At 46.5% G+C, this 12,027-nt stretch overlaps 1 protein-coding gene and 1 long non-coding RNA gene across 5 annotated transcripts in view; one reads left to right on the forward strand and one right to left on the reverse strand.

Annotated features, from left to right (window-relative positions):
• Positions 1 to 12,027, forward strand: part of LOC144756284 (uncharacterized) — a 540,171-nt gene that overhangs the window by 33,240 nt on the left and 494,904 nt on the right. The gene's annotated exons all lie outside the window — the stretch shown is intronic.
• LOC144756283 (uncharacterized) overlaps positions 1 to 12,027 on the reverse strand; it is a 362,112-nt gene that overhangs the window by 1,707 nt on the left and 348,378 nt on the right. The window contains exon 20 of the mRNA XM_078645944.1: positions 435 to 548. Within this exon, the coding sequence (XP_078502070.1) occupies positions 435 to 548 (114 nt within the window). The remainder of the gene's footprint in view (positions 1 to 434; positions 549 to 12,027) is intronic.

The following is a 12,027-nucleotide window of genomic DNA, read 5'->3' on the forward strand; positions in this document are numbered from 1 at the left end:
AAAATACCCAGGATATTAAAAAGTTTACCCGCAGTCTCTCAATGATTGTATTAAATTATGCGCATGCATACACAGGAACACTCAGAACGCCTCATTTGGGTGAAGGTTGGTTCTTTTCCGATGAGTATTTATCCTGAAATAATATATATTGTGAATTATTTCCCTTTCCTATTGTACAAAAAGAAGTTTAAGCTTTTAATGGAGAGTGTGAAAGTGTACCTTCAAGAAATGCACAGAATTCTACTCTGCAAGGATATACTTGACTTTTCCATATGTTCAGCTGCTCTGCAAGCCTGGAGGTGGGAAGGTGGTGGGCCCTCAAGGATATCACAGAACACACATTTAACTTTGTGGATCATTTATCATCGGAGACACTGCATACCTCTGTGTTCAGATGAATATAAGATAATACAATAAAGTAATGACTATCTTACCCTTCTCCTCGTGTAGTGTGGCACTCTTATAAACAATGACATTGGAGAGATGCAAACAATGGGCCTTGTCTTTGAATGTCTTTATCTCAGAGTCTGCCAATTTACCAGACCTTGCTGTAAAGAAAAGTAAATAGGAGAATTAAACATCAGTGTAAGATAGAAGAACACAATACTCTTGAAAAACTGCTTTATTGTACAGTAGTGCTGCTTTGTGGCAGCTGGAGATATTCCATTCAGGGATCACTGATCAGAAATCCAACGGGTACCAACAAGATCCTAGTGATCGCCTTGTAATGTAGGCTTCCAATGAGAAGGGAAACTCTATTGCTGCAGTCATCCCCCTGGCAATAGGAGCACTGAGAACATCAAACTGCCGTGATCCACTCCTAAGTCTCCTGGAGCATTTATTATTTAGATTTTTTTAAAAGCTTTACCACCATATGGTGACCACAGATTTCTTTGAAGAGGGGACAAGAGATAAGGATAATCAGTGCATGGAGCTCATACAGGAGGCTTAGAGCCAGTCAATCAGCTACAGCACAGTATTGTAAAGATAGTCCTCGTCAGATTGGGCCCAAGGATAGCAAAGCCGTAATTAGACAGAGTCCAGCGACCTGGATGGGGAGGTAGGCGCTCTCAGACATTATTCATGGTAGAGTCGCAATAGTTTGTCGAAGAGATGTCTAACAATCTTTTACTTTCAGGAATCCACTTTCCACTCCCCTGAAGTTCCATTTCCTACTGTGAGCTCAATCAGGACAGAACCACTGTCGGACCACAGAACCTCCCACGCTGGAGCCAGGTGGGACGGTAATGCTTTAGTTGGGCATCCCGATGAGAGTTCCACCTCAGCAGGTGTAGGGATGAGAGCACTGCTGAACCCTATATGCAGCTGAGGAATGACATGCTTCGAAAATGTATCCTCATAACTGTGCATCATATTAGTGATGAGCCACACCATACGTACATCAAACAGTCCGTGAGTGATTAATAAGTATCGGATCCTTGGATCCTTAGACTCCTTGTGGGGGCCACCCTGTGGGGTCATAGATACCACAGTTGGAGAACGTGAGTTTAAGGCTTCAATTGTGTGCATCACATACAAAATAAGGGAAATTTCTGTGATTTTTGCCCATTTGAGCAAGAACCCTAATTTAGTTTGTAAGTGCGTTTATTCGCTGAATTTATATATCCTTTTGTTAAACACTTTTTCCCCATTCAAGCTGGCCAAGGCCTTCGGTCACAGGCTAGGCCTGAGGCCCAACCTCCATCAATTGCGAAGGGCTTTCATCCATGCTTAGTGCCAGTTGACTGCTGAGCCTGGTCTGTGATCAGGTACTTGGCACAACACCCACTGTGCCAACGGCTATGCACAGCAGGGGGTGGCCACATGACTTGGCCCAACCATCCGCAGGTAGCCCTTTCCCACAGTTCACACCCTTGAATGTGTGCTACAGGTGTTCCTGTCCTATTTTTCTATTTTTAATTTTTTTAAAGATTTTTTAATAATTTGTTTTTATTTTTCTGTTTAAAGGAAAACTGTCATTGTGTACAAAAAAGTGTAGTTTTTTAGAGGCATAATTTAATAACTGCTAAATCATATTTTTGAAAGGAAAAAATTACAGTGAACTCAGCTTTTTGAGTTCTTTTTATATTGCCATTTTCCACACATCTGAGTGCTCTTTCAAACACCCTGAAGGGTTGGGAACCTCATATATTATTCCCTCTCCACCCCAGTATTGCCTGAATTCTATTCAACAGTGTGAGAATTATATTTTATTTTTAAAACGTCATTTTAAAGCTGGAGGAAAAATACATCTTTCATCATCCAATCACATATGAGAACAAATTCAAATATGATTGACGGAATTTTAGATTTTCTGAATCAGCATTTTAAAGTGCACAGATACACAAGCTCTACTTTAAAGCTTTGCGTTCTTTTACGTTGGCTGTTCGGTTCAGCTTTTATTGCTGTGGATGCAAGCAAAAAATGGCAAAACTTATATTTTCACCCGCCGCCCTCCTTTCATATTTTTCTCTGCACAAAACTGCATGAAAATCAGTGTGTCAGAAGTTAGTTGTCTACTCTCAGTGACTGTCAAAGTTGGTGCAGATCCACCTACGGTTGACAAAGTTATACACAACTTAATAAATGCCTTTTCAACAGAAGGTGCAGCTGAACCATAAGCCACTGCATAATAAAATATTATACGTATATGAACCATAAGCCACTACGTAATATAATATAATATAATACGTATTTTATATTGCATACATGTCAGTAAGTAGGAGGGGCATGGGTGGATACGGCACATACCAGCACAAGACTGTGGTGCGACAGGTGCAAGGTGAAAAGAGGACAAGACCGTGTCCCATTCCTTTTCCTAGGGGGGATCTCACCAATCAGAACTGTTAGGCAGGTGTCCAAATATGACCTGGGATGTTATGTTATGTTAAATTATCTTATAGAGCGCACATACACCGATTGGTTTCTTGGCGCTAGTTATAGGATCTGCTGAAGCCTTGTTGATTTACTGTGTGCTTAAATTCAGGGTGAATAACTATGTTTTAAGGAGCTTTCTTAATCTCAATAACTAGTCTGTGCAGGCTCCAATATCAGCTGGAAGCGAGTTAAAGAATCTCTGCGCCAGCACAGCAAACCTGCTTTCACCTTGGCGCTTCAATTCATGAGGAGGTATGGCCAATAGGTTCATATGGGATGAACGCTTCTTGCGAGTAGGAACATATCTTTGGATACGGCTGGAGATGAATTTCGGGCATGTGCCGCGCAAGGCCTTAAAAATAAGGCAGCCGACTTTGGCATGGTTTGAGCAGGGCGAGGCACAAAGGTTGAAAGAGGAACTCGAGCTGATGAGCACGCCCCTTTGTCCAGTGACAACGACAGTGACGATTGTAGGAATTTGAAGCCTTCCTTCACCCGAGACGAAAACCATGCACCTGAGCGGTAGACTTCATCCCCCTCCATGTTCTCAACATCACTTGCTAATTCCGAAAGATAAAATCAGTCTTAAAGTTCTGTGAATAACTGCAAACTGTTTGAATTTTAGATACAAAAACAGAGAATCAATTATTGCATAACTCCATGCCAGGAGAAGTGGAAGGTCAGTGTGTAGAGAAGGTCAAATGGCAAGCCAGGCTTCAATTGATGAAGCTGATTCTTTATTGAATACTATTGTTGAAATGTGTCCTATCGAAGCTGATCCAACTAGGATCAATAATTGTAAACAAAACAAAAGAGAACTACTGATTATCCTGATTGTTTGAAACGTGTTGTTGTTTTGGTGAAACATTCTATTACTTTTTCATACCTTACAACATCTTTAATGCAAAACCCAAACATTTTAATGAGATTCCGGCCCTGTATTACTCATACCTTCAGTCAGTTTTCAAAATAGCAAGCCATTATGATCTCCTTTGTTCATTTACCCGGCCCTACATAGCTAGTTTGCAAATTAGGTCTTTCTTTTGATAGTATGGAGGTATGCTCACTCCGTCTCCATTAATATATTTCTCTATATAGCCTCTCACCTCTGATAGATCGTCGAATATTTACATGGACCTCCTCGTCCCTTGTCCCTCTTCCTGTTGTACCCAACACAGCTAACTTTATGACTGGTATAAGGCGAGCGCCACATTTTCATGGTTATGTTTGCTTTAAGGACATAGGGATTCACATTCCATCTTTTTCACAGGTTCTCAATAAACATCTGAATACCCTCAGCTTCCAAAAAGGATCCACATTTGTTGAATATGTTGATAGTCAGTGTGGAGTCCCCAGTTTTCCCCCCAAGGATCACTCAGCACGCAGGAGTTGGGAGACAGGAATGCATTTATTTTATATAAGTAACGCTATCGGAAGAGCGCCGGGCGTCTTACTGTGGTCGCGCTCCGACTAGCTCTCAGAAGCGCGAACCGCCGTTCGCGCATGCGCAGTCACCCGCGCTCTCGCCCAGTGAGTGTTGCGTCACACGCATGCGGCGCGGCTAGAGCGCTAACACCACATATCTCCCCTTTTTACACAATGGAAATGTTAAGGTTCAATGTCCAATGTTCTATCCCACAAAGTCTCTGAGGTGGGCAGGCCTGACTATCATTCTCCCAGCACGCGTGCGGCCTACCGGAGTGGAGGCTTCGTGGACACCCTCGGTCATGGGACCTCCCACCTTCTCTCTCTCCGGACCAAGTTCATTTCTCCTGGGCGTCGCTTCTTCGTTCGTTGATCTTTCTCTAACTCGCGGCCTAACCAACTCTTCACTCTCCTTACACACTTCTTCTTCTCCACGGTTTTCACTGTCTGATGTTCTTTCTTCTTCTTCTCTTTTTTGTCCCTGGTCCGGAGTGACATCACCTTTCTCCTCCGGCCACCGCACGATTTTGTTTATCTTCGCCATGCGATCTTGGGACCACACTTTTCCGTCGCTCAGGAGTGCTGCTCTGCTGTACACTTCTTCCACTTGTAGGGGTGGGCTGTATTTGCTCTCTCCTTTATTCTTCAGCACGGCTTGCTTAACTCTCACCCACTCCCCTTTTTCCAGAACAGAATCTTTTACCTTTCTCCTCTTGTTGTAGTGTTCCGTGTACACTCTCTGGGCCTTCTCCAAATTGTGTTAGACCACGGCAGGCGACCATTTACTGGTGATGGTCTTTTCTCTCCATACTACATTGTCTTTTGTGAATGGATGCCTGCCGCTTAGGATGTAGAAGGGACTATACCCTGTTGAGGTGGGGGTGATCCTGTACGCCCACACCATCCTTTGAATTTCTGTTTCCCAGTCCTTGCCTTGCATAATGGCCGCTTGAATGGACCCCATGAGGACTCGATTAAATCTCTCCACCTGTCCATTGCTTGCTGGATGGTACACCGACGTGTGTTTAGATTTGATCCCGTTCCTCTCGGTGTATCGGTGCCACTTCTCAGATGTAAATTGCGGGCTATTGTCTGTCAATATTGTCCTCGGGATGCCTTCCCTTAAGAGCACTGAGTTGAGGAATTTGATTACCACTTCCGAGTCCATCTCCTCCTGCACATGCACTACCGGCCATTTGGAGTACTTGTCGACAACAACACACACGTATTTAGCTGTCCCTTGATCGTCCAATATCGGACCCAGAATGTCAACAGCAAGGTCCTCCCAGGGATTGCGGGGTTGTTCAAATTTCCCTTGCTCAGGTCTCAATGGTTTGAGTATTTTGTCTGACCCCTGGCATTGGTCGCAGTCCCTAACATGTCTCTCAATCTGGATGTCCATTCCTGGCCACCAGTACATCTGTTTCACCCTTGACTTGGTCTTCACGATGCCCAGGTGACCTTCATGTAGTAGATTCAACAGGGTCGGAATTAACTTTTCGGGCGGCACCACCTTGTCACCGCGATACAGGAAGGTCCCCGAATCACTCAGGGATAATTCCTCTCGCATCTCATACAGTTTCCTCGGCACTTCCTGTAGTCTTTTCTTGTCTGGCCATCCTTCAACTAGGTTCTTCTTAACCTGTTCCAGGTTTACATCCTCCTTGTATGCTTGCTCCCACTCTTGTAGGCTGATGGCCCTTTCCATGTCCTCTAACACCGCTACCGTTTCCTCGTTCTCCGTTACCGAAGTGGGCACTTCCTCCATGGCTGAGGCCCTGCTCAGATAGTCAGCCACTTTGTTGCGTGTCCCGGGGATGTACTCCACATCGTATGTATATTCTAGGAGTTTGAGAGTCATTTTTGCTATCCGCGGGGTGGCTGTGGCATGTCCACTTGAGGTAAGCACTTTGACTAAGGGCTTGTGGTCCGTTTGCAATCGAAACCTCGTCCCCCACAGGAACTGCCGGAACTTCCCCATGGCCCATGTGACAGCCAGCATTTCCTTTTCTATCACACTGAACTTCTGTTCTGTGGGAGACAACGGCCTGGACGCAAAACTGATGCATCCAGGTGTTATCATCTCTCTCTTGTGCCAGGGCCGCACCCAAACCTTTTTCGCTGGCATCAGTGGTGAGAAGAGTACTTCCTGCGGGGTCATGTCCGTGTAGGGGCACAGCCTGGCTGATGTTCCCTTTCAATTCCTCAAACTCTTTCTGAGCCTCGTTGTCCCACTGGAACAATGTTTTATCTCTTATGAGTTGCCTCAACCTGTGCGTTTTCGTGACAAAATGCTGGACGAATTTGCTATAGTACTCGGCCATTCCAAGGAATGACCGCACCTCGTCCTTGCTGGATGGAGCTTTGGCCTCGCAGATCGCTTTCACGTTCTCTCTTTTGGGAGTGATCCCTTGTTCGCTAATCTCATGTCCTAGATAAGTGACGGAAGTCATCCCAAATCTGCACTTCTACCACTCTGCCGTCAGTCCTTTCTCCTGCAGTACGCCTAGCACTTTATTCAATTTGTTGTTGTGGTCATTACGGTCCTTGCCCATTATAAGGATGTCGTCCTGAAAGTACTGGATGCCATCGACGTCTTTGAACAGGCGATGCATACGTTTTTGGAACACCGCTGCGGCGGACGCTAGCCCAAATGGCATCCTGCGAAACTGGTAACATCCATACGGCGTGATGAAGGACGTCAATTTCCTGCTTGACGGGTGCAGGTCGATTTGATGGTAGGCAGACGTAAGGTCCACTGTGGAGAACCACTTCACACCTCTCGTTTTAGCCAGCATTTCTTCAATCCTGGGGAGCGGAAATTTCTCTACTACCAAGCATTTGTTCAACTCGCGCAGGTCCACACATAGGTGCACCTTGCCGTTGGGCTTCCTGGCCACCACCAAGGGAGCCAACCACTCCGAGCTATCTATGGGCTCAATGATCCCTTGTTCTTCCAGCCGGTGCAGTTCTTGTTGTACTGCTTCCCGCACCGCTATGGGTACATTTCGGACTTTGTGGGATACTGGCTGGGAGTTTTCTCTGAGAATGATCTTGTACATGAACTTTTCCAGCTTCCCCACTTTGCCTCCGAAGACTTTGGGAAATTCACTTCTCACCTTCTCCAGATCTGGCCAGCTGTCCACGTCTGTTAGTAGTATTTGTTCCTTTCCCCCTGGGTCCAGTTTAATTCCGAGGTCTCCTTGGTCTCTCCACCCTAACACCGAGGGACCTTTCTCTGCCACGTACAACTTGCACGTCGCGGTCCTCCCCCTGAATTCAAACTTCAGGGTACGGTACCCTACCATGGGGATCAGATTGTTCGTGTATGACACTGGTCGTATGTCAGGAGGTTCCAGTTTGGGACCCAGGCTGGGTTTAAACTCCTCTTCCCATACCGACCTCCGCACTATGGTGTACGGGGACCCTGAGTCAATGTAAATGTAAATGTAAATGTATTTCGATTTATATAGCGCACGTTTCACCCAGGGGTCTCAAGGCGCTTGCTTAGGGAACCCGTCCTGGTATTCCCCTGTGAGAGATACCCCGGCAGGGTATTCACAAGGTGAAAGCCAGGCATCCCGCCGCGAGGGGCCGAAGTGGAGATTAAGCAAGCTATTGCCCAGAGTCACAGAGTGTGACCCCATGAGTCGAGTAGGCACCAGAGCGAGAATTGTCGAGTCCGTGGAATTTTTGAGCCCGAGACCCGCCGAGGCGGGGAATCGAACCCTGGTCCACGGCTGATCTCAGCTTCCGGGTCTGCCGCCTCTAACCACTGAGCCACACTTCTCCACGACTTTGCGACTTTGATCTTAACTCCTCCAATTAGCATGTCTGCTCGCGGTTTGTCGGAGCGTTTGGTGTCAATGCCTAGCACTTGCTCCTCAACGCACAGCACTCTGTCGTCCTCATCTGATTCTTCGTCCGCTCCTTCTTCAGATTGCGGATCCGCTATGTACTTTACTACTGATCTTTTCTCTTTCCTCCGACACACTTTCTCATAGTGGCCTATCAGGCCGCAGAACGTGCACTTTGCGCGAAAAGCCGGGCAGCGTTTGTCTTGGGCCGTGTGGTTTACGCTCCCACACCTGTAGCACGTGGACTTGGTGTGTGAGGGTTGTTTCCCTGCTTGTCCGGGTCTCCCCGCCCACTTGCTGGCTCCTCTGCTGTCTCCGGGCGCCATTTTGTGTCTCCCCGATGATTCTGCGTCATCTATTTTGTTGACCATGATTCTTTGCGCACACTCCTTTTTCGCGGCCTCAGCACATCGCTTGGAAAGTTCTGCCTTCTTCACCATCGCGATTACTTCTTTTAGTGTTGCTTCACCGTGGGCCCACAACTTGTCTTGTACGTTCTTGTTGGTGGTGTGCATTACAATCTGGTCTTTGATAAATTCTTCCTCCAGCCCTCCGTACTTGCACGTGACTGCTAGTCTTCTCAGGGCTGCCACGTAGTCGTCTACCGATTCTCCTTCCCCTTGTTTCCTTTGTTGAAAGTTGAATCGATCAATGGAGACACATACCGCTGGGCAGTAGTGGGTGTCTAGGTCTTCTAGAGCTTGTTTGAAGACGTCAGCATTTGCAGCTTGCCGAGGCGTCGTCGCAATGTTCGTGAACACCCTTATGCCTTCCGGGCCCAGATTGTGCAGCAGTATCCGCTTTCTCCTTGCAGGGGTGAATTCATCACTGGATTCGTCTTCTAGGGCTTCTAGGTAATTCTTGAAGTATTCCCTCCAGTCCTCCCACTTCATTTGGGGTTCGCCTGACCTGGGTAGAAACGGGATGGGGGCCGTGAGTGACGACGCTTGGTTACTCATTCTGGCTTGGACCTCTGGCTCACCCTCTCGATTCCTGGGGCTACCGGGCGCGCTGTCGTCCCTTCCCTGATTCCTGGGGCTGCTTGGTGCGCTGGCGCTCTCTGCCTGCGCCGTGTTGGGGTTCGGTTCTCCCCTATCCCCTTCCACTTCCACTTCCACTTGGTCACTCCTTTCTGCCAGGGTTTTGGCGGGGAGGCTCGCGTGCTCCTACCGTGCTTCTGTGCTGGTCTCTGCGTCACTAGACCTCTGGGCATGTGGTGTGCTTGTCCAGATCTCTGCGCCTCTGCCGCGCTCTTCCCGTGCTTCCTGCAGCGTTTTGTGTCTCCCTCTTTCTGTTGCAAGTGGTCAGTGTAGTCTTGTGCGTTTTGGGTCTTGCTTTCTCTCCACCAATGTTTATTTTCTTTTGTGGGGACAAATCCCACTCCTCGTCGCTACTGTGGAGTCCCCAGCTTTCCCCCCAAGGATCACTCAGCACGCAGGAGTTGGGAGACAGGAATGCGTTTATTTTATATAAGTAACGCTATAGGAAGAGCGCCGGGCGTCTTACTGTGGTCGCGCTCCGACTAGCTCTCAGAAGCGCGAACCGCCGTTCGCGCATGCGCAGTCACCCGCGCTCTCGCCCAGTGCGTGTTGCGTCACACGCATGCGGCGCGGCTAGAGCGCTAACACCACAGTCAGGTATGTCACTTGCTTCTTCTTACTCATTGGACCAATACAATGTTGATTTCCTGCTCAGTATATTGCCTAAGGGGCACAAAGCATCTAAAGAGAATTTCCTATTCTGCCTACTCCTTGTTTGATATTTAGTACAAGACATTTCAACAAGGGAGCGACAATAGTAGCACCTGTACGTAGACCTCATTGAAGCCAATCGTGAGCTACCCAGAGCCATCTCCATCGCACAGACATGCACTCTGTCAGGGATGGCAGCATATGTGGGATTATCTAGACATAAGCCCTTCAAGTTGTACAGTCGTGGGAGGGACAGCTGTGATTTGGGGGTATAAATTGTTTAATGAGGATGGGGACTAAAAAAAATCCGATTTCTCATGATTCCTTTGCTGTTGTTGCAGGGTGGCTCCTTGCTGCACACGGTAGCTGCAGCTGCTCATCTTGCAGTTTCTTGGAACATTGTGTTAGGGTCCACTCTTACTGTTGTTATGCCACATGCCTCAGCTGCAATATTATTCACTGCTTAAACTCACCATCTTACTATTTCTATGCTATAATGCTATAATGCTACTGTTACTATTTGTTTCCCATATCACCCATGCCCTGTGTTGAATCTTGCATCTCTGTTCTTCACCGCACATGTGTAGGAACCACGTTGCGTTGCCACCACTCCCTACCTGACTCAATCCTGCATTGATCTCACTGATGAGTCCACACCAATCTGTGATCTTGTATATTATAGAGATGGTTCATACCCCAGAAAAGACAAGGGGACACTGGTTGTGGCAGAACTGCTTGCTCTTAAATTTGACTGTATTCTAGCCACACAAATAAGTGATAATATTAACACTTCCTAGAACATATATATCAGAACATGCACTGATAGACTACATAAGCAAATTTAAATATAATTTTTTTATTAACCAACAGTGTTTTCACTCTTAACATGCATGCTAAGTTTCATAACTACCATAGGATTAGAAGCCCTTTTATGTGCGGTAACACATCTGGACATTTCCTGCATCTCTTAGTAAAAATTGCTTCATTTTTAGTGTTGGCAAGCAGCAGCGTGATTGTAGGAAAATAGTTAATTCAGCAGTCTTTATATGTATCTAAATCTTCATTTCAAGGACTTCTCACATTCTCTCTGTGAGAAGTTCCTGCCTCCTGCATAGTTTGTCACTTGTTTATGCTCAATAGACTTCTATTGAGAGAAAGTTCTATAAGAACTGTCCTAAATTGCATGTATTTTAGCATTATATGTTCTAGCTGGCTTTTTCAATGAGAACTCTAGTCAGTTTGAATGAAAATTTGCGCCTGATTATTTGCTGCGCATCTTTCCTTCATTGCATGTTAGACTTTTAGGAACTCGACCAGCTTGACGTTGTTACATTTGCTGGTCATCAGTTTATGCAAGATGAAGTATCCAGGGAATGCCCTCGCTGCTCAGACCGCTAAAAGAGTCTCCTGATTGTGAAGTCACTTTATATGTGTTCCGGATTGCTCTGCCTCATGACCACTTCAGAGGATTCTGCAGAACAACTAAAAATGTGCATCATATCATCGGACCTAAACAGTACTATCAAGTAGTGTGGCAGGATCAGCAAGAAAAGGTGGCTGCCCTTGAAAGGGTATTCTGAAACACTGTCTGACTTTACCATGGTGTTGCCCACATTAGCAGATATACTAAAGCATACAAACGTGATAGATGGTATGCTTGAAGTAATAACAGCCACTCGTAATTACTCGGGCCACATCCCGGTCCATTATTATTTTGCTCACCAGGCCACCTCAGTTGGAACTCTGCTAAATGCAAATCAATCTTGACCCTGCTCCAAAACAGTCCAGCCAGAACTGCCAAGCCAGGTCCTCCCTGAACGGGTTTCACCCTCTTTATGGGCTCATCAGCCGGTATATCTTGGTTCCAATGACACAGTGTGCACGGGCCCCACGTCTGGGCATACCTGTCCAACTTAGTGCAACTTACTAAAGTATATAAAAGTAGTGAATGGGATGCTTGAATAGATCTCATCCACTGGTAATTACTTTGGCTGCTTACCAGTCCATTCCTATTTTACACACCCTGCCACCTCAGTTTGGACCCAGCCGTATGCGAATCAGTCTTGACCCTGCTCCATTGGTAAAATTCCAGCCCAAACTGCAAATGCAGGTCCTCCGTGAACTGGAACACAGAGGCACAGGACTGGTTTTGCCCCTGTTATGGGCTCATCAGCCAT

This window comes from Lissotriton helveticus, chromosome 5_1 (assembly GCF_964261635.1).
Source record: "Lissotriton helveticus chromosome 5_1, aLisHel1.1, whole genome shotgun sequence".
NCBI classification, from domain to species: Eukaryota; Metazoa; Chordata; class Amphibia; order Caudata; family Salamandridae; genus Lissotriton; species Lissotriton helveticus.